Source organism: Acipenser ruthenus, chromosome 20, assembly GCF_902713425.1.
Source record: "Acipenser ruthenus chromosome 20, fAciRut3.2 maternal haplotype, whole genome shotgun sequence".
Taxonomy (NCBI): domain Eukaryota; kingdom Metazoa; phylum Chordata; class Actinopteri; order Acipenseriformes; family Acipenseridae; genus Acipenser; species Acipenser ruthenus.
In genome coordinates, this window is record NC_081208.1 from 29,326,768 (window position 1) to 29,346,189 (window position 19,422).

At 37.8% G+C, this 19,422-nt stretch overlaps 2 protein-coding genes across 6 annotated transcripts; one reads left to right on the forward strand and one right to left on the reverse strand.

The window, feature by feature from the left end:
- Positions 1-60: 60 nt before the first annotated feature.
- Positions 61-8,102, forward strand: LOC117425782 (dynein axonemal assembly factor 1-like). 5 transcript variants are annotated; one of them, XM_034043043.3, is made up of 12 exons: positions 61-110; positions 502-671; positions 1,924-2,026; positions 2,211-2,302; positions 2,691-2,912; positions 3,704-3,870; positions 4,053-4,174; positions 4,633-4,799; positions 5,713-5,910; positions 6,234-6,343; positions 6,608-6,667; positions 7,113-8,102. In XM_034043043.3, exons 2-12 carry the CDS (start codon positions 521-523, stop codon positions 7,473-7,475), a joined length of 1,755 nt encoding a protein of 584 aa, XP_033898934.3. In that variant the 5' UTR covers positions 61-110; positions 502-520; the 3' UTR covers positions 7,476-8,102. The 5 variants fall into 5 exon arrangements, with proteins under 5 accessions (XP_033898934.3, XP_033898935.3, XP_033898932.3 ...); XM_034043044.3 differs by having other exon boundaries at positions 67-110; positions 573-671; XM_034043041.3 differs by lacking the exon at positions 61-110 and adding an exon at positions 126-282.
- A 928-nt stretch (positions 8,103-9,030) lies between these two features.
- On the reverse strand, positions 9,031-19,088 carry LOC117425783 (serine/threonine-protein kinase H1-like). Its single transcript, XM_034043045.3, has 3 exons — positions 18,359-19,088; positions 16,358-17,425; positions 9,031-11,611 (listed from the first exon to the last, which is right to left on the reverse strand). The coding sequence occupies exons 2-3, from the start codon at positions 17,315-17,317 to the stop codon at positions 11,303-11,305; spliced, it is 1,269 nt and encodes a 422-aa protein (XP_033898936.1). The 5' UTR covers positions 17,318-17,425; positions 18,359-19,088; the 3' UTR covers positions 9,031-11,302.
- Positions 19,089-19,422: the final 334 nt, after the last annotated feature.

Below are 19,422 nucleotides of genomic sequence, written 5' to 3' on the forward strand. Positions count from 1 at the left end.
ATGAGTTGCAGTTAGTTAGCTCGACGCTGTGTTATCCGTGTGCTCGCGAGGCTCATTATTGCCATGGTTACAGTACAAGCGTTGTTACAGAACTGTTAAGCACAAACAAGGTGAGCGGTATAAAATTGGATTCGGCATATGAACATAAATTATGCCTAATTTAAAAAGGCTTAAACTGTGTATTTTAACACTGTGCTGTTTTACCGGTTATTACAATATAAAGGTTAACCGTTTTTTTGTGCGCCCACACTTCAGTGAGCTGTTTTGAGTCCAGAGTTGACGGTAATTGAATACAATTTCTCTTGTGAGTTGTGTTACAAATCACTTGTACGCTTTGTTTTTCCAAATATCGTTTAATGTAACGTTTCCAGTAAACTGCATGCGACATCAAAAAAAATGTAAATGAAAAATAAAAATCCATTTGTGACATCATAACCATATTTCGATAGCATGGAATATCATATTATTATCGGAGTGATTTTTTTTTTTTTTTTTTGAAAGATTTTTTAGTGAAGTGAAAATGCAGCCACAACAACAGGAGTCCGTGTCTAAAGAAGCCGACGCTGACACAGGACACAGTTTGCAAGGCAGTGATGCGGATTCCCTGAAAGAAACTGGAAAGTCGCGAATGCTGATGGAAGGAAGAGTAGCAGACGTTACCCCTGAAAAAGGCAAACCAGCAACTCACTGACCTGCAGACTGTATGATCTTCTGTCATTACAGTTAAACACCTAGACTTGTTTTAAATGTCACTAGTACTGTACACCGTGGTCATGATGGCTATGTTTTTCTTTCTTTCTTTCTTTCTTTCTTTCTTTCTTTCTTTCTTTCTTTCTTTCTTTCTTTGACTGGGACAACGTACCATTTTTTACATTTCTGACATATCATAAATTGGATTGCACCCAGATTTAGCTGTGAGCTCATTTTCATTAGGGCAGGTGTACAGAAAGGACGAAAATAATTTTAAAAAACCCACAAAAAATGGAAAAAGAAAATAATACAGATAAAGTAGGCAGCAGTGTGGAGTAGTGGTTAGGGCTCTGGACTCTTGACCGGAGGGTCATGGGTTCATGGGTTCAATTCCCGGTGGGGACACTGCTGCTGTACCCTTGAGCAAGGTACTTTACCTAAATTGCTCCAGTAAAAACCCAACTGTATAAATGGGTAATTGTATGTAAAAATAATGTGATATCTTGTAAGTCGCCCTGGATAAGGGCGTCTGCTAAGAAATAAATTATTATTATTATTATTATTAAAGTAGCATTTCAGAAGGGAGCGATTTGCAATCGACAGTTTAAATAACTTGAAGTTATCTCCTCAAGCATAATGCAATTATTCCCTCCAAACAAATACATAGTTATAATAACGAAAATAAAACAGCTAAAATTCATAGGACCAAAATAATCCCTGATTTTAATAATGGCAGTACAACAATTATTATTTTTTGTTTTAACCACACTTTTAGTTTATTAGTAAAATCTTTAAAATCACCTTTAATGTTGTCTGGTAAAGAATTCCAGAAAGTTGCACCTTTAAGTGAAAATGCAGTTTGTGCAAATTTTGTAAGTCGTCTTGCCTCCATGCAGTTACCTTTATTATCCCTTGGAGGTGAATATTACAGAGGAAAAGATGTATTATAGGGGAGGGAGCCATACATATGTTAGGATAGCAAACTTTTAGCAAGAAAATATGAATACATGTATGATACGGTAGGATAAGGCCCTCTGTGGAGAGTCACCACAAAAAAAAACAAAAAAACACATTGTACTCAATTTACCAGAAAACTTATGATGTCAGGCCACAGTGATTCCACGGATAAAGTTATTTTGGAATCTTAATCTTCTTTCATAATAGGGCACAAACATATGCCCAGGCAGCAGCTAAAAAGATTGATTCTTCATTTCTCTCTCCTTGTCACTCAAGCTGTTTCCTTTGCTAACGGAGACACAGATGGAAATATTCCCCACAATGAACAAAATAATGAAGCCCAGCAACCAACAAAAAAAGAAAAGGACTTTGGTCCAAGGTATTTAGGATGCTGTTGTATTGTGTGCTATTAAAAACTTAAAATTAAATAAAATAACAATAAATACATAAATACATATTTCAACCTGTAACACTTATGTCAGAATCTATGCATGGGATTTTCTGACCACTGTCTTTATTCTTTAATTGAATTTTGACATAGATTTTTTCCTAATTCTTTATAGAATGACCAAGAAATTCCTGAGAGACCATTGCAAACAACAGAAACTGTACGTGACACCTTACCTGAATGATACACTCTACCTGCACTATAAAGGTTGTACCAGCAGCTGTTTTATTATCTCTAATGTAAATTATGTATCTGTCCTCCCTTAACTTCTGGCCACTTCAAGGTTGTTTCATACTTCAGTCCTGTGACCACCGGGAGACAGGTGTGCAACAGACCAGTAAGAGTTGAGAAAAATGAAACTCTGACTATCCAAGGGTGACTGTCACACGACTAGAGAGTCTACAAATCTCCTTCAGCAACGGTATCACTATTAAAGTATGAACCAGACTAGAATTCACATTTGAGAATTATGACTGATCTACAAATATATATATATATATATATATATATATATATATATATATATATATATTTTTTTTTAATATTTCCCCCAGTTGCACATGAAGATCCTGAAATGTTGTGTTGCATTGTTTAGGTTTTGTCACCATTGAAAATCTGGAGGAGTATACAGGTTTGAAGTGCCTGTGGTTAGAATGCAATGGCCTGCAGAAAATCGAGAACCTGGAAGCACAGACTGAGATGCGCTGCCTCTTCATGCATCAAAACCTGATTCAGAAACTGGAAAACCTTGAGCTGCTTCAAAAACTGGATTCACTCAACCTCAACAATAACTACATTAAGACTATTGAAAACCTCTGTAGGTGTTCATTGTGACCGTGTTTGTGGGTCTTTAGATTAACCGGAGGGCTGTTGCTTACGTTTATTATTATTATTATTTATTTCTTAGCAGACGCCCTTATCCAGGGCGACTTACAATCATAAGCAAATACATTTCAAGTGTTACAATACAAGTAATACAATAAGAGCAAGAAATGCAATAACTTTTGTTCAAGCAAAGTACAAGTGTGACAAACCACAATTCAATAATACAGCAGATAATAGTGATAGTTACATCAGGATATGATTAAATAGTGATAGTTACATCAGGATATGATTAAATACAAAGTACTACAGGTTAAACACTTGGCAGATTACAGTATTCTGAAGTACAGGATTAAATGCAGTAAAATAGGGGGCAGATAAGAGCAAAATAAAGCACATTTACATGAAGGGTGATAATGTCCCAGGATACAAACAGAGGAGTTCTACAGGTGCTGTTTGAAGAGGTGAGTCTTAAGGAGGCGCCGGAATGTGGTCAGGGACTGGGCAGTCCTGACATCTGTAGGAAGGTCATTCCACCACTGCGGAGCAAGGGTGGAGAAGGAGCGGGCTCTGTGTAAAAGGAACATGGTTAAAGTAGGGTTATTCCACACTGAAAATATATACACAAAAACAGGATCAAAGTCTAAATTTTTGCTAGTAAACCTTTTAGTTTTCATGAAAAAAACATACTGTACATTTTAGGTTTTGCATAACTGGCTAATCAAAGCAGGACCAACTATTTCTTTGTTTATTTTTATTTGATTATTTCCTTTTTTATTTGAATAGCCTGCCTTAAAGACTTGAGTACTCTGCAGCTGGCCCACAATAAGGTACAGACTGTCCAGGATATTGAGCATTTAAAGGACTGCCCAAGCATTAGCATTCTTGATCTCTCTCACAACAAACTGGATGATCCAGACATCCTTTATGTCTTTGAGGCCATGCCTAACCTGGTAAGTCTGATAGTCTTATATATATATATATATATATATATATATATATATATATATATATATATACTGTATATATATAGCCTTAATACATGTTATTAAAATCATTACGTGTCAGTTTTACTGCATAGGCATTTTATAGTCTTGACTACTGTTTTCACTGCTTTTGTGTTTTCTGTTAACAGCGAGTGTTGAATCTAATGGGTAATGAAGTGATTAAGAAAATCTCCAACTACAGGAAAATTTATATAGTCCGTCTGAAAAAGCTGACATACCTGGATGACAGGCCTGTGTTTCCAAAAGACAGGTAAGTACAGAGAGAGTGCCCTGACTGTGAAAAAAAGGTACATTAGAAATTTCTGTGACCCTTACCTGAAGGACCCAATTCAATCAATTTATTGTAAGGACAAATAATTTTAAGCAAATAAAAATCGATGCAATAAACAAACTGAATAAGGAGCAATATTTATTTTGATCTAATTAACACATGATGTTGAATAAAAACTGTAATTACAATGCTGAACTACTCAAATGCTAGTCCAATCACAGGCAGAGCATGGGTTATTGATTTTCCTTTTGCAATTATGCTGTGGTTATTACATGGGTTATTTCTATTCTCCTAAAAACCCTTTCCCCTGCTAAATATTAATTGAATTGGGCCCTTTGTTTAATTGTTTTCAGCAAAAATATTAATGAAGACTGGTTCTTAAGATAGTACACTGGTGTTACTTGCAGTATTTATTCATTTAAACATGTTCTTGCCAGAGCCTGTGCTGAAGCGTGGACCGTAGGAGGCTGGGATGCAGAGAAAGAGGAGCGGCAACTGTGGGAGACAAGAGAAAGAAGGAAGATCCAGGACAGCATTGACGCTCTGTCCAAAATCAGGAAGAAAGCAGAGGAGAAGAAGAGGCACAAGGAAATGAAGGAAAACGGTATCTATTTGGAATTTCTTTATATTTCATCTTCATATTTTTATAAACTTTAACTTTCTTGAAGTCTCTTTAAAGAGTAAGCATCAGGTTCTGGAAAATATAGCTTTAAACCTCCCCGCGTGTTGCTACAACTGTTTAAATAATGTACCTGCTGTTTTTCATTTCATTGTTAACATCCTAATAAACTTTTAAAGTCTGTTTCAAAGCTCTTTTGAAAAGGATTATTGCTCACATTGTCAAACAGGTAACACAGCAAGAACGATCCATGATGTGGTACAGAACAGGAAAGCCAGAGCACTTTTTTTTTTTAATTGCAGTGATTTAGAGGACAGATCTCAAACACCAGTGTACTAGAGTGGCCATTTTGAAAAGAGCTCTGAAACAGAGTTTAAAGTTATGTGTAAAAAGTTGTCATAATGTTAACAATGAAAAGAAAAATGACAGGTACGTTATTTAAACAGTTGTAGCAACATGTGGGCACACGTAACGCGACATTTTTCGGAACCCCGCTACTTACTTTTTAAAAGCCTGTTTTGCCAAATCAAGCAAGGTTTGAAAGCCTTCTAGAAACCCTTTTAACTGTTTGTGGAGTGTATTCTTGTTTTACAAAATACTGCTTTATAGAAAATGTTCTCAAACATGTATTTAAAGTGTGAGTTAAAGTTTTATGAATTGGGCCTCATATATCAATATGAGTTATCATAACAAAATGCTAAACTAAATTGTATAATTCTGAATTAAGACATTGTACTAGTGTTCTAGCTTTCTTCTTAAGTAACTGTGTTTCCATGTGTCTTCTGGTATATTTAGAATATGGTTCATGAGATGTTTTCACTTTATTTCCTGGGCAGTGAAAATCTACCCATTAAACAATCCACTTATTTATATTTAACCCTTTATAATGTCTTTACAGATGAAGGTGTTTTCTCAGAGAATGGTGTTGGACAAAATGTGGATATTCCTGGTGAATCTGCTGACCCTGAAATGGCCGGAACAGCCAAACAAGACCTCCAGGAAAGCTCAGAAAGAGGGAAAGAGCAGCTCGCATCAACAGATTCAGATTGTAATGCTGATAAAGATGAAGAAATACCATCAGCAATCCATGTGGCAGGTAACAGTTCAAGTCCTGATGAATACATTTCATGTGTGTATCTTGTCAAAGTTTGTAAAGTGAAATGGGAGCTTTATGTAGGTACGGGGTTTCATGGAAAGCTGTGGCACATAATGATGTGGTTAATTGTTTCTCTAGTGTGGTTTGCAACAGTTATATCAAAGGGCGAGACCTCAAGCATTTAGATGTAGCCCTTAAACTTGTATTATCAGGAATTACAGCATTGCAGCAAATACTATTAGTGGAATAAATAACTCCCAAGACAAGATCAGTTTCACAAGCGTTTTACAAACTATTTTTGTTTTCTTCCCATTGTGTAACAGAGAAACAAACCAACAGTATGGCTACATGTGGTGCCCTGGTAACAGAGCTGGAAAACAGTGAGACAATCGAGACCATCGACCTGGAGAATCACGAAAAGATTTATATTGCTGTGAGTACTTACCTAGGGCCTAGTATCTCAAGATATGACAGTGGCAAAAACTGGACAAAATGTTGATGTTTGTAAATGTAGCTCAGAGTAACACTGGGTTATATGCATTTTGCACTTTTAAAGGCATGGAATCCCAAATGATCAGGTTCCTTTACTGGTATTAATTCTCCAACCAATACACCTCAGTGTATCCACTGAAAGTGCGCCATCTCTTTCTTTGTTTTTACTTTTTTTTTTTTTTTTAAATGTTCATATTTTTTAAAGGATCTGCCAGACTTGGAAGAAGTAGAAATATCTGAAACTGAAGACATATTAACTTCACAGGTACTGTATTTTTTTTTTTTTTTTTTTTAATTATTATTATGCTTAGTCCTCACACAACAGGGGTTCTTTCTGTATTAGATTGGATTTGTTTTGCTTTTGGTTTTTATTTCACCTAAACCTGTACATTAATATATCAGGATTCCTAATTTATTTAAGAAGTTTAAGTAGGTTAAACTGTATGTTATAAACAGTCAGAAAAATATTTAAAGAGGTGTACAAATAAAATAACCCAGAGTCTGTAGGGAAAACAAAGTTATTTGCAAGATTCTAAAAAATGTATATATTTTACCCATTTACACTCTTATTTGCCAATATAAAAATATGGGATATTCAACACTGCTGCCACCTATTGGCAATCCGTTGTTATTACAGGACTACTTCATTATCATTATTGCATTTCTGCTATACATTGTAAATTGAAAAGTATTTTTTTCTTCTTTTTTAGCCAGTGTATCGACCAAAAATAGAGGTGATTTCTGCAGCGAGCTATGAAAGTGACTCTGACTTGGAAGATGTTGAAAAGTTGCCAGCAGGGAAAAATTTAATAGAAGAGATTGAAACTACGGCGGCTAATCCAGAACCAGATTTGTTTATCAGAAGCTCAGAAAGACAGAAGCTGTTAAAAAAAAATAAAAAATCTATGACCATACAGGAGATCTTGCTGGAACCTGTCAGTAATAATGCAGAGACAGTGGCAGCAGACGGCTTGCAAGCACCACTAATCCAGGAGGTACTAGAATGCTTGGATACATCAGACATGAATGAGCCTGATAAACCAACCACATGTCTAATAGAAGAGTTAGATTAGGGAGAGGAGACGACCCCACGATCACCAGGCAACGTGATCACAGAAAGCATGCACTGCGCTCACGTGATAATAGGATTCCAATTTAAATGGCTCCTTAACAAATGAATGTAGTATATTATTATTGCCAATGAATTTGCTGCATTGTATTGTATCATCTATATAATCAATTCAATATAGTTGAATTGCATGGCTGACCATTTTATGATGGCTTACCAGTGTCATTAGCCGTGGCCTATTTCACCCTTTAAAATACTTAAAGTACTTTTCATATCAGTTGGGGGAATAGCACGCTGCAATTATTAGTCATTTGTTTTATTTTTTTTTAATGAAAAAAAATGCTTATGTTTAAATATTTCATTGTCACAGTTCAAAAATAAAGCTGTTTTTGTAACAATCAGTTACAATATGAAAATATTTGCTTTCAGATTTGACATTTACATTTATCAGACATTTATGTATTCTACACAAACTTGTTAGTTTCTTGTTACAGCCTGCAATTTCAATACCATTGAACTTTAAAATAAATAGGATTATAGAGGTAATAATCATTAAAGAATGTTGAATTATCTATCCATAACAATTTACACATTGCCTATCTTTGCTGTTCATGGTAGTCTTCCACACTTTTTTTGCCAACATCTACATGGATAAGACAAATATATATTTTGGTATATGTTGGTGTTCTATCTATGTATTATAGTAAAATAAAACAATTCTGCAAAAACATTGCAAAATTAAAAAAACTGCCATAAGAACAAATATTTAATGACTTGAGATGCCTAAAAAATATTAGTATTTTGCGATATGCAGTAATAAGTTCATGCCACGAACATAAGCAGAATATTGTGTATTAGAATTTAATTAACGCATCTTTGATGATATGTAAATGAAATCGGAATGTAATATTGCTCCACATCTGCTCTGCTTATTATTGCATCAACTTATTTGTATCCCAAGAAAATTAATTGAGCTTTTGGTCAAAGTAATCTTCAAATGCGTACCTATCCCTGAAATAACAATCCCTGCAAAGAACATTTTTCAGGTTTTTTTTTCCCCTCCTTCAGGGACCGGTGCTAAATCCGTCTCATTTCTAAATATTTCAGTAGTTCTCACTTTTAACAGTTTAAATGATACTTAACCCACATGACGGCTACATATCTCTCTCTCTCTCTCTCTATATATATCTATATTGAACAAGAAGCTTTAGAATGGTGTTACAGAGCCTGTGTGCAGTATTGTAAACCGGCGGTATCCACTTCAAGGATTTAAACTGGCGAGATTGGAAATGGCCGATTCCAACACTAAAACGGTTGACATATACAGGGTATATGGCGATAAGTGGTCTTCCTCCATTTACTCACCATTTTGCCACATTCAGTGCACAGGAGGGTTACTAAGTATTATAGAGCAGCATTTCAGATTTAAAGGGAATCATTTAAAGGGATGCAATGGAGGAGGCATAATAGGGGGTGTAGGTCTGTATTAACAATGTATGCAAGTGTTGTTAACCAAGAATTACCTTAATAGGGGGTTAAATTCATATATAAAATCCATGTTCATTGTAAATCAAACACAACATTATATAGTTTATTTTCTAGGCACATTATGAACAAGACAGAACCAGTTCATTGTTAAAGTAAATTAATAAAATCTATTCATTATTAGCCATCATTATAAAATATAAAAACATATCAGTGACATAAACAAATACACAAATCTACAATTTCAACCTTTGTTAAGGAGAAAGTGCTGTTTTTTCACTTTGTACTCAATGGGGCAAAATGTCCAAATGTAAAAAAAAATGTCAAAACATTAATTGCCATAGTACAAAACAAAGTTTCTAATTTAATTAGGCATGCCTAAAATGCCTTTTCAATATTTGTAGTTTCTAACAACATTTGTTAATTACACACAATTATGAAACTCACAAGCCTCAGTGTATTGGTTCAATTACTTTTCCTTTTTTTTTTTTTGTTTTTTAGGAAATCAGTGTTAATCTTTCAGCAGCATTTAAAAAGCCATGAGAGGCTGCAGAACAAACTTCTGAACTTCTAGATTTGTCCGAGAGATACTAGGCTGTGGCCAGCCGAACTGATTTAACATTTGTAATCCAATGCATAAAGATATTGGGTTATTCCGATATTGGCAATGCTGTGTCATCAATTCATTCTTTGATGATGGAAGTTGAGTCACTATGCCACAAGCCTATGGGCTGCCCGGTCTATAAAGATCATTTATTAATTACAAGTACCATTTCTGAGCCCATTGTTCACACTGTAGGTCCCTTTAAAAGTGCTGATGATCAGTACAAAGTTTTTTTTTTTTTTAAAGTTAAATCAGTACTACAGGTACGATCCAGCACAGCCACCTTGCTTCAAACAACCTGCTGCTTACCTTTTAAACACATTTAGAATTTTACACCCGAATCGGCACGTTTTCTTTCTTTTGACTCGGTACTAATAAAATTAATTCCTGGATGAGACAAACAACATGACAATGAACATGTTGCATATATGGCATTTATTAAAGAATGCCAGATGCCCTTGGGTAACCGAGTTATGGGACTGTTTCAACAGGTCAGCGAAATCCTAACTTTTTTCCATAACCTACCCACGAAAAATATGTAAATTCTCTGCAATTTAAGTAGACCCATTATATATATATATATATATATATATATATATATATATATATATATATATATATATATACACATATACACACAACACACGCTATAGCCTAAGGATCAATAATAACCAAATTGATAAATGGTGCAGATAATTATAGACAAGTGTTATGTGAGTATTTGACTGGTTAATGTTAAGCAATTCTAAGGGTTTTTCATAATGCCTTAATTACATGTTTTTATAACACCACTGTTACATATTTTCCTTCATATCAATTGTAAATGGAAACTTTTTTTTCCTCTTCTAAATAATGGAGTTGGTGAATTGATGAAGAGCCCAGACTCAGATTTTTTGGACTAGGTCTAAAATTAAGAGAAGGTACAGTAATATATATATATATATATATATATATATATATATATATATATATATATAATCTAAGATTCCTGCAGTTCTCTCTCAGTCCTCCCTCTTACTGCTGCTGGTAGTGCAGGTTGAATTCCTGCAGTTCTCTCTCAGTCCTCCCTCTTACTGCTGCTGGTAGTGCAGGTTGAGTTCCTGCAGTTCTCTCTCAGTCCTCCCTCTTACTGCTGCTGGTAGTGCAGGTTGAGTTCCTGCAGTTCTCTCTCAGTCCTCCCTCTTACTGCTGCTAGTAGTGCAGGTTGAGTTCCTGCAGTTCTCTCTCAGTCCTCCCTCTTACTGCTGCTGGTAGTGCAGGTTGAATTCCTGCAGTTCTCTCTCAGTCCTCCCTCTTACTGCTGCTGGTAGTGCAGGTTGAGTTCCTGCAGTTCTCTCTCAGTCCTCCCTCTTACTGCTGCTGGTAGTGCAGGTTGAGTTCCTGCAGTTCTCTCTCAGTCCTCCCTCTTACTGCTGCTGGTAGTGCAGGTTGAGTTCCTGCAGTTCTCTCTCAGTCCTCCCTCTTACTGCTGCTGGTAGTGCAGGTTGAGTTCCTGCAGTTCTCTCTCAGTCCTCCCTCTTACTGCTGCTGGTAGTGCAGGTTGAGTTCCTGCAGTTCTCTCTCAGCCCTCCCTCTTACTGCTGCTGGTAGTGCAGGTTGAGTTCCTGCAGTTCTCTCTCAGTCCTCCCTCTTAGTGCTGCTGGTAGTGCAGGTTGAGTTCCTGCAGTTCTCTCTCAGCCCTCCCTCTTACTGCTTCTGGTAGCGCAGGTTGAGTTCCTGCAGTTCTCTCTCAGTCCTCCCTCTTACTGCTTCTGGTAGCGCAGGTTGAGTTCCCGCAGTTCGCGCTCCCGCACGCGCCTCGACTTGTTGGATTTGGTGGAGCGGCTGGAGCGCGTGGACTGAGCAGACTTGGTGCTCTGGCAGCGTGACGACGCCCTCTTCAGGAGGTTCTGGGAAATGGAGCGGTGCAGGTTCTTCATAGAAGAGGAGGCAGCCATGGTCACGATCCAGGGGTGCTTCAAGGCTTGGCTGGCCGTCATCCGCTCGTTGGGGTCGACAGTGACCACACGGTCAACAAAGTCTTTGGCAAGGTTGGAAACACTTGGCCAGGGCTGAGGGGTGAAATAAGGAAAAGAAAGAGGAAATGACAAACCCAACTTTCAGGCTTCAAGTTTTTTTTAAGATACTGTTCAAGATAAAAACGCTGTAGTGGCGCTACTTCTGTTTGATTTTCACAGGTTTTTATAAGAAATAAAACTTGCACTTTGCTAAATGCTACATGGAGGCAACAGTCATCAGTCATATTTTAACTTCTTCAATTTGCTATGGATGCAGTGGCACTCTCAATATACAGTATATACACGTTACTCAGAATGGAGTATACTGATTTCTGACTCATCCTAATAACAGAAAATAATGTGTCAATAGATGGCAGCAGAGCACAAGTTTACAGATGCCAAAGAAAGCCATCAACGAATGTAACATTGCTGTAACTGCTAACCTATAGGCTTCAATAAACACATAGGCTATACTGCATCACAGTAAATGACAGGTACCAGTTTGAATGCGCTATTTGCAGTTTCAGCTTTACATGCTTTCATTCAGGTATATTTATTTATTTAAATAAAGTGCTGTGTTCTCAGTTCCATCTTCATGTACTATTCATGGCAGTTCAGTAGGTTCCCCACATGACTAAGGGAGAAATATACTTTATTACACTTTGTTCTGTATGCCGCACATACAAAATCAACTTTCCAAATTAGCAATTAAAACTATGCCCCCAGCCGAGCTGTTACTGTACCTCGCACTCTTTGGGCATGAAAACATTAATTAAAACCAGGGAACGGTAGGACAAGGTTTCACTACGTTTCCTAGCATTCACAGCAGCAAGAGCAGGTCTTTGATGCGATCAAACAGCAGCATCAAAAAGAACTGCTATAACAGAAAATGACTCAAAGATCCAACTACAGGTCAGTAACACACAGACTTAACAGCATCAAAAAGCATGTTTGATCCCAGTCCTCAGTTCTGTCGTGCCGGCCATGTTGATCTGCGTGATGTCAAATATCATTAACTTGATATTATTTGAAGTCACTTGTGTAGGAAAGTGTTAAGCATGGGTGCCTATTTCTGCAAAGTAAAGGGCTTCCCCTTCCTAACACTTTAATCTCCCACTGCAACCGATGTTTTATACTATAGAAGCACAAGTATGAGGCACCAGAAGCTTGCACGTTGACATGTGGCAGTGAAATGGTTTACTTACAGACCATTGACAATCACATATTCCAACTAACATCCAGGTAGGCGCCACAAAAAAGGAAGTGTGGATCACCCTTCTACTTTAACCAATAGAGAGCACAAAGACTTAACAGGCAGATAACACACATGGTCAGAAGCAAGAGAACAGTATCCAAAGCTGGCAATGAACCTTCATCTGATCAGAAGATAACATTCAGTGCCAAAATATGCATAACTAGTAAGGTATAGCCAGGAGGGCCAGACATTGACACTCAGCATGCAAACACACCTGATTTTGAAAATTTCCATACAGTGGTAGCACGCGATAGGGCTGAGGTCCATCAATTGCCTGTCTGTATAACCTGTTTAACTGGAAGATCGCAGTTTAAATATTGCAGTGTAAAAATGTGAGCTCTAATGGAATGCATAGCACATGGGTGGATAAATTCAGGTCAGACTTTCAATCCTAGCACTGATTCTGACTGGAAAAAAAGATGCAGGCAAGCAAAGCAAACAAAGTGTTGAGGTTCGACAAAACCACCTGCCTGTGTTAACAGACCATAGCCTGCCCGTTTCTTATCACTATCAAAGCACTAGCATTATTCTTTTTAAGATCTGTTGGTTACTCAAGCTGCAAACTGACCATATGACCTACAGAAAAGGCACCAGGATGCAGCCATTTATCTATAGACTTGTATTTTAAATATCTGCATATCCTGAATACATGTAAAAAAAACAAATCAAGAACCAAAAAAAACTACCTTAGAACAAGTAATTAAATAGTGTCTTTTACTTGTTTCCGTGACACAGATGCATGTATTCATATACTAGATGAGTTTACCGCTCTGCAGTTCTCTACTGTCCAGTTGCAGTGCTGAAAATGTTAATAATGTTAATAAAGCTGACATGTAACAAGAAAATTGATTTTAAAGCATTCCTTGAAATGTTTAGTTATGAAACTTTGTATCAAAACATTTTGTATTCCTTTTTAATGAAATATAATCATAATACAGCCATTCATCTTCTGACCCGAGTGGTCGTGTTATTCAACAGTACCACTGAAGTTGGAGTTATTTCCATGGTCTGTCTGAAAACGATGATAGCAATCTTTAAAGGGTCACATTTTTATACTGTTGCCTTGACCGCTAAAACAGATCCTTCTTTATTTCTTTTTTTTATATAAAAAAAGATAATCAATGCATGCCATTTCCTTAGAGAAAAAAAGTCTACCTTTTATCGTACAGACTGTTTGACATAGAAAATGTAATCAGGACATTGAGACATTGACAGTAGAAAAATCTAACTGCTGGATGAGAGCAGAATAAATAGCAGACTTGTAACAAAGAGTTACCCGAGTTAGTTTTGGGTTTAAAGAGCGCTTTATTTGATTTGCTGCCCTTCTTTTGCTTATTAACCTGTGAAAGTCTTTATAAATGTCTTCATGTTGTATAACTTCTGAACAACTTAAGCATATACCCTCTGCTTAGTAATAGGTCTATGTGCACGTTTGCAAGTGCACATTGGCCCTAATAGATTCAAAATAGACTCTGGGTTGGCTGCTGTAGTTCCTCTTTCCTACAGAGTGTACAGTGGATGTAGCTGTTCTTTATGCGGTTTACTTTTGTAACTGAAGGGCTGGTTTTGCAGATCAGTGCACACCTGTGAGCATGCAAGGCCGTGTCGCTGGTTGTGAGCTTGTCTCGTGGACGCTATTACTTTACAACTTTTTCCTGAACTGATTCCAGTGCTGCCGACTGTAAACACAAAATCCACGAAGATCATCACCTGTGAGGCACAATCCCAATGGGAAGGAGGGCTTACACACAGATTGCTCGTAAACCTTTTCTACCAGCCAGGGAAACCACTGTAACAAGCTGCCTTTTTAAGATGCTGTATTTAGTTACACAAAGCTGTCCAGCGTTTTGTCTTCCCAGTGCAGTACAGCACAGCTTTACTAGTACAGGAGTCATGCATTCATCTCCTGCGGGTCACAGTGTGGCGACGAACGAATATTTATTAAATTGTTAAATATAGTACTCTAATTGATCTCTAAGCTTTACTTGCCTTGATTTTGCTCTACATTCTCTTTTGGTTTGAGCGTTCCTGTTTACACTATTATAGTGTAGTTTAATAAAATATAATCAGATTGTAATGTGACGTGAACTTTAAGTGCAGGCTTTCACTTTTTCAAAAGTGAGGTGTGTTCAAGACAAGTGTTTTATTGCTTCTTGCATGTACTTTTTTTCTACTCTTGACCCTCTTGCTAACACGGAGATTGCTTCCATGGAACAATCTTTCTCATGGTTGCAACCGTAATGGATTTTACCACTCCGCTATTGTCGATCAGCTAGAAGGACAACGACATTACATTTTGTCAGTTCCACCTATATCAATTTAACACACATGTAACAGAGAGGCAATTCTTCAGAGCCTGGATGTGTTTCATCCGTTTTTTCTTTATTTTTTACACTTCACTGCTGAAGCTGTCATAACCAAAGCTGTGAGAGATGACAGATCTGCCGCAGCCCCGTCATTCACTCAGCAGGAATGCAGATAACACAATTAGGGAGACCTATGCAGTGGATAACCTCTCCATCTACCCAGGCAATGCCACCACCTGGTAGGCAATTGATGAATGCAGTGCAGTTTAAATCAGGAGCTGCCAACATCCCAATGCTTAGGTGCTGGGAGGTTCAGCAGACTGGCAACGGATTACAAATTCTACAACTCTCAGTATCTGTTTCAGTTTTCATTTTGAATGAGGAATGAGTTCCTGTGTTGTATGTGACTCACATACATAGTTAAAAACATATGGACAGGAATCTCTATCTGCAGAATCTGATCCTCAATAATCTGTGCTAAAGTATGTCCTAAGCAAGTTTCATCACAATTGGATAAGTGGTTCCCTAGTAAAGCGTATGTAAATTTCACATGCGTAATTGCGTACTATATGTCAATGCATTTTTCTATGTAAACAGTGCAGTTAGATTTTTTACTGACATGTAACCATCACTCACACATTGAAATGTAGAGATTACTGGGATCTTGATCACACAGTATAGGCCAGTTGTACTTTAAACACTAAAGACAGTGACAACTAATGGACTGCGGACGCTACCAATCCTGATTCTTTTTTTTTTTTTTTGTTTAATCATATATGCTGCTATTATCTATTTGTCCTTTATTGAAATTAACTGGATTGATAAAGCTTTAAAATAGATAATGTTCCTGAAAATAAAAACACCAACGTTACCTTCTCATTTAAAATAACACATAAATAAACAAATAAATAAGCCTTAAATAAACTACCAAGTCTCTTGCTCCAATCCCACTTCCCCCAGCGCAGTGCTGTGCTCTCATCCTATGACAATACACACCTCTGCTACACACAAATATTTAGCCATTATTACAACAATGAACTCTTCTGTGATTCAAGTTTTTTTACTTTATGCAAGGTGCTCAACCCTATAGAAAACATTGAATTATATGGAATGTTGTTTTCTTATCATGCTATGCAGACACAACAGCAATGTAGCATACGTAAATATTTTTTATAATTATATATATATATATATATATATATATATATATATATATATATATAAAAATACAATTCTTACCTCCCCCGAGTAACTGTATTTTCCCTTCAATATCTGCCTGTACAGCCGTGTCCTATTATCATCTTCAAATGGCATGGTGCCACTAAGCAGTATATAAGAGATCACCCCCAGTGCCCACATATCCACAGCGTTAGTGTAGGGCTTCCGCACAAGGATCTCGGGGGCAATGTACTCAGGTGTGCCGCAAGTCGTTTTCATAAGGCACTCATCCCCTTTTTTACGGGTGCTGGCCAGACCGAAGTCTGTGATCATGATTTTGGAGTCGCTGCCCGGGTGGTAGTACAGCAGGTTCTCTGGTTTCAAGTCGCGGTGCGTGATCCCCAAGGTGTGCAGGTACTTCACCCCGTCCAGGACCATCTGCAGGACCCGCGTGGCATCCCGCTCGGTGAAGGAGCCCTTGGCGATGATGCGGTCGAACAGCTCCCCGCCAGTGGCCAGCTCCATAACCATGTAGACGCGCTCCTGCGTCTCAAACACCTCGATGAGCTGGATGATGTTGGTGTGCCGCACCCTGCGGAGCACGTTGAGCTCCGACTCGCACACCTCCCGGCCCTCCCTGTACCTGGTCTCGATCATCTTGATGGCGTACGGCTGCTTGGTGCTCTTGTGCTCCACCCTCACCACCCTGCTGAAGCTCCCACGCCCGATCAGGGCTTTGATATCGTACTTGGCCGTGACCCGAGAGTCAAACTTGGCCCGGTACTTGGCCACCTTGTTCCTTCTTGGGTCGCCGGGGTCCGGGTGGCCGTTGGCCGGTCCCCCAGGGTAGGGGTTGTTGGTGGCCTGTGGTGGGGAGGGAGAGCCCATCTTGTCAACAGCCTTGCCCCCGCTGCCATCGTCCTTGATGAAGTGCTTGTACTTGTCAGTAGTCTGGCCGGTGTAGGGCTCCACCTTCTTGACCAGGTCCAGCTGGACATCCTTGGGCGGCTCAGGAAGTACTTTGCTCGCCCCACAGCCCATCACATAACGATTGCGTCGCTGGTCCAAGTGGGCATGTTTACCGCAGTGCCATTTTCTAGTCTGGCGTGCCTTCGTTATTAGAAGTAGCAGTTTTGCTTTTTTTCAAATCTGCAATAAATGAAACAAAAATTATACAATATTTTAATTGGAATTGTCTCATTTGTAGCTACTTATAGTATTTGTATAATGCAGGATGGACTGTCATAAAGTACTGCTTTCAAAACTATTTTATTACAAAAAAAGGCCATACTTAAATCTTAACTTTAAAACAGTTTTAGTATGAATGCAATTACTGAATCAACTTAAGTACCATATGACTAATCCATTGAAAGAAACTTAAAGATTAGTAATTTACCAATGGACAGCCAAAACTAGTGCCTAAATGTGAAACAGAATTAAAAAGTTGTAGACACCGAAATAACACACAGAACATGTTTCTCTAATGTGTACATTGATTCATATACATAAAAAATAAAATTAAAAACTGCCGACATGTAGACACGGCATCCAATTAAAAAGGCGAGTTTACCTTACAGTACAATTACTTAAAAAAAACATGTCCAGATACATTACAATATTGCCCTGAGCAACACACAAAGAAAATAAACTGAAACACTAAGATAACAGAGGGCCTCGGGAAAAGCAGTTAAAGCGACATTTCTGCAGGATTAAAACAATATGTAGATTCAAAACTTGTATCTAACTTTGTATACTGAGCAGCGCAAGACTGTACTCTAGGCCATGTAAACATCAAGGAATATTTTCTACTTCAAACTCGACAGCTGACACAACAATGGAGATTAGCGTGAACTTGTCTTTATAAAAAACGACTTAAACCAGTTATTAGTTTTACGTCCTGTTATTAAAAATACGACGTGTAAATTAAAAAAGAGAATTTGACATCTTATAATTATAATAATAATAATAATAATAATAATAATAATAATAATAATAATAACAACAATCTGTTGCATTAGAAGTTTTTTTTAGGTCATTGTTTAGTATTTTTGTGAAGATTAATAAAAAGACGACGCACTTTACCTTTATAATCTTCGGGATTTACATCCGTTTACAATCAGGTGTGTTTCTTAATCCCGCAACTTCTCCCTGCCTCTCTCCTCTCTCTTCTCTGCTTGTTACTCTCTCCATTTTTGGTTTCTACAAATTTTTTTTTTATTATTTCTCTTCTTCCGTCGTTCCTCCTAAACTAAGTAGAATAATAACATGTTTTATAAACGGCGTTGGAAGGCCTACAAAATTTTAGTTTCTGTGTTGCATGGATATACAATTAAAATATTGAAAGCTCTTTTTTTTAACCTGCATCAAAAGTGTTTTTTTTTTGTTTGTTTGTTTTTTAATTTAGGTCTTAAACCACCCCCCCAATTTTTTGGGGGAAAAGTTTTTTTTTTGTTTTTTTTTTTGGAAAGAACTCGGCTCTTTCCGATCTTAGACCCACAACTAGACGAACTCCCACTGATCTCACTTCCTGGATACCAAACGCAGCTCCTTGGATTCGAAGCTTGTTGTTGGCGGTAGATGCTAGGAAACGGCATCCCTGTTCTCGCCATGTTGGCTCCACGGCGCCGTAGTTTAAAACACGACGTTCTCTATTATAGAGCCAACATGTCGCCAGTTTCCTACCCGCCTCGACTTTATATCGCCCTTCAGCAACAATTCTCAGCGCTCCATACATTTTTGTGAGAGCTGTCAGATGCCGTGCATTCCATCATGACAGCAATCTCTCTTTCCTACTTTTCACCCGAAGAAGTGATGTCTTGACAGCGTCTGCTTAATTATGGTTTAGTTAGTCCAATAAAATGTATCACATCCCCTTCTCTTTGTCTATCCTCCCTGGACTGATACGGCTACCGTTTCATCTATACATTCCTGGAGACCGAAACACTTACATGTTTAATTAGTTTTACGAGGAATCTCTTTTTTTCCTGTTTTATCTTTATTTGCAAAAGACCTACGTACTCACACGGGGCGAGCCAATCCACACACAGGCGGAGGGCGGTGGGACACATTTTAGTAACTGTTCAGTCTTTAGCTTTAATGACCATGCTGGCTGTTCATCAAACAAAGGCTAGTCCTCTTTTCTTTCT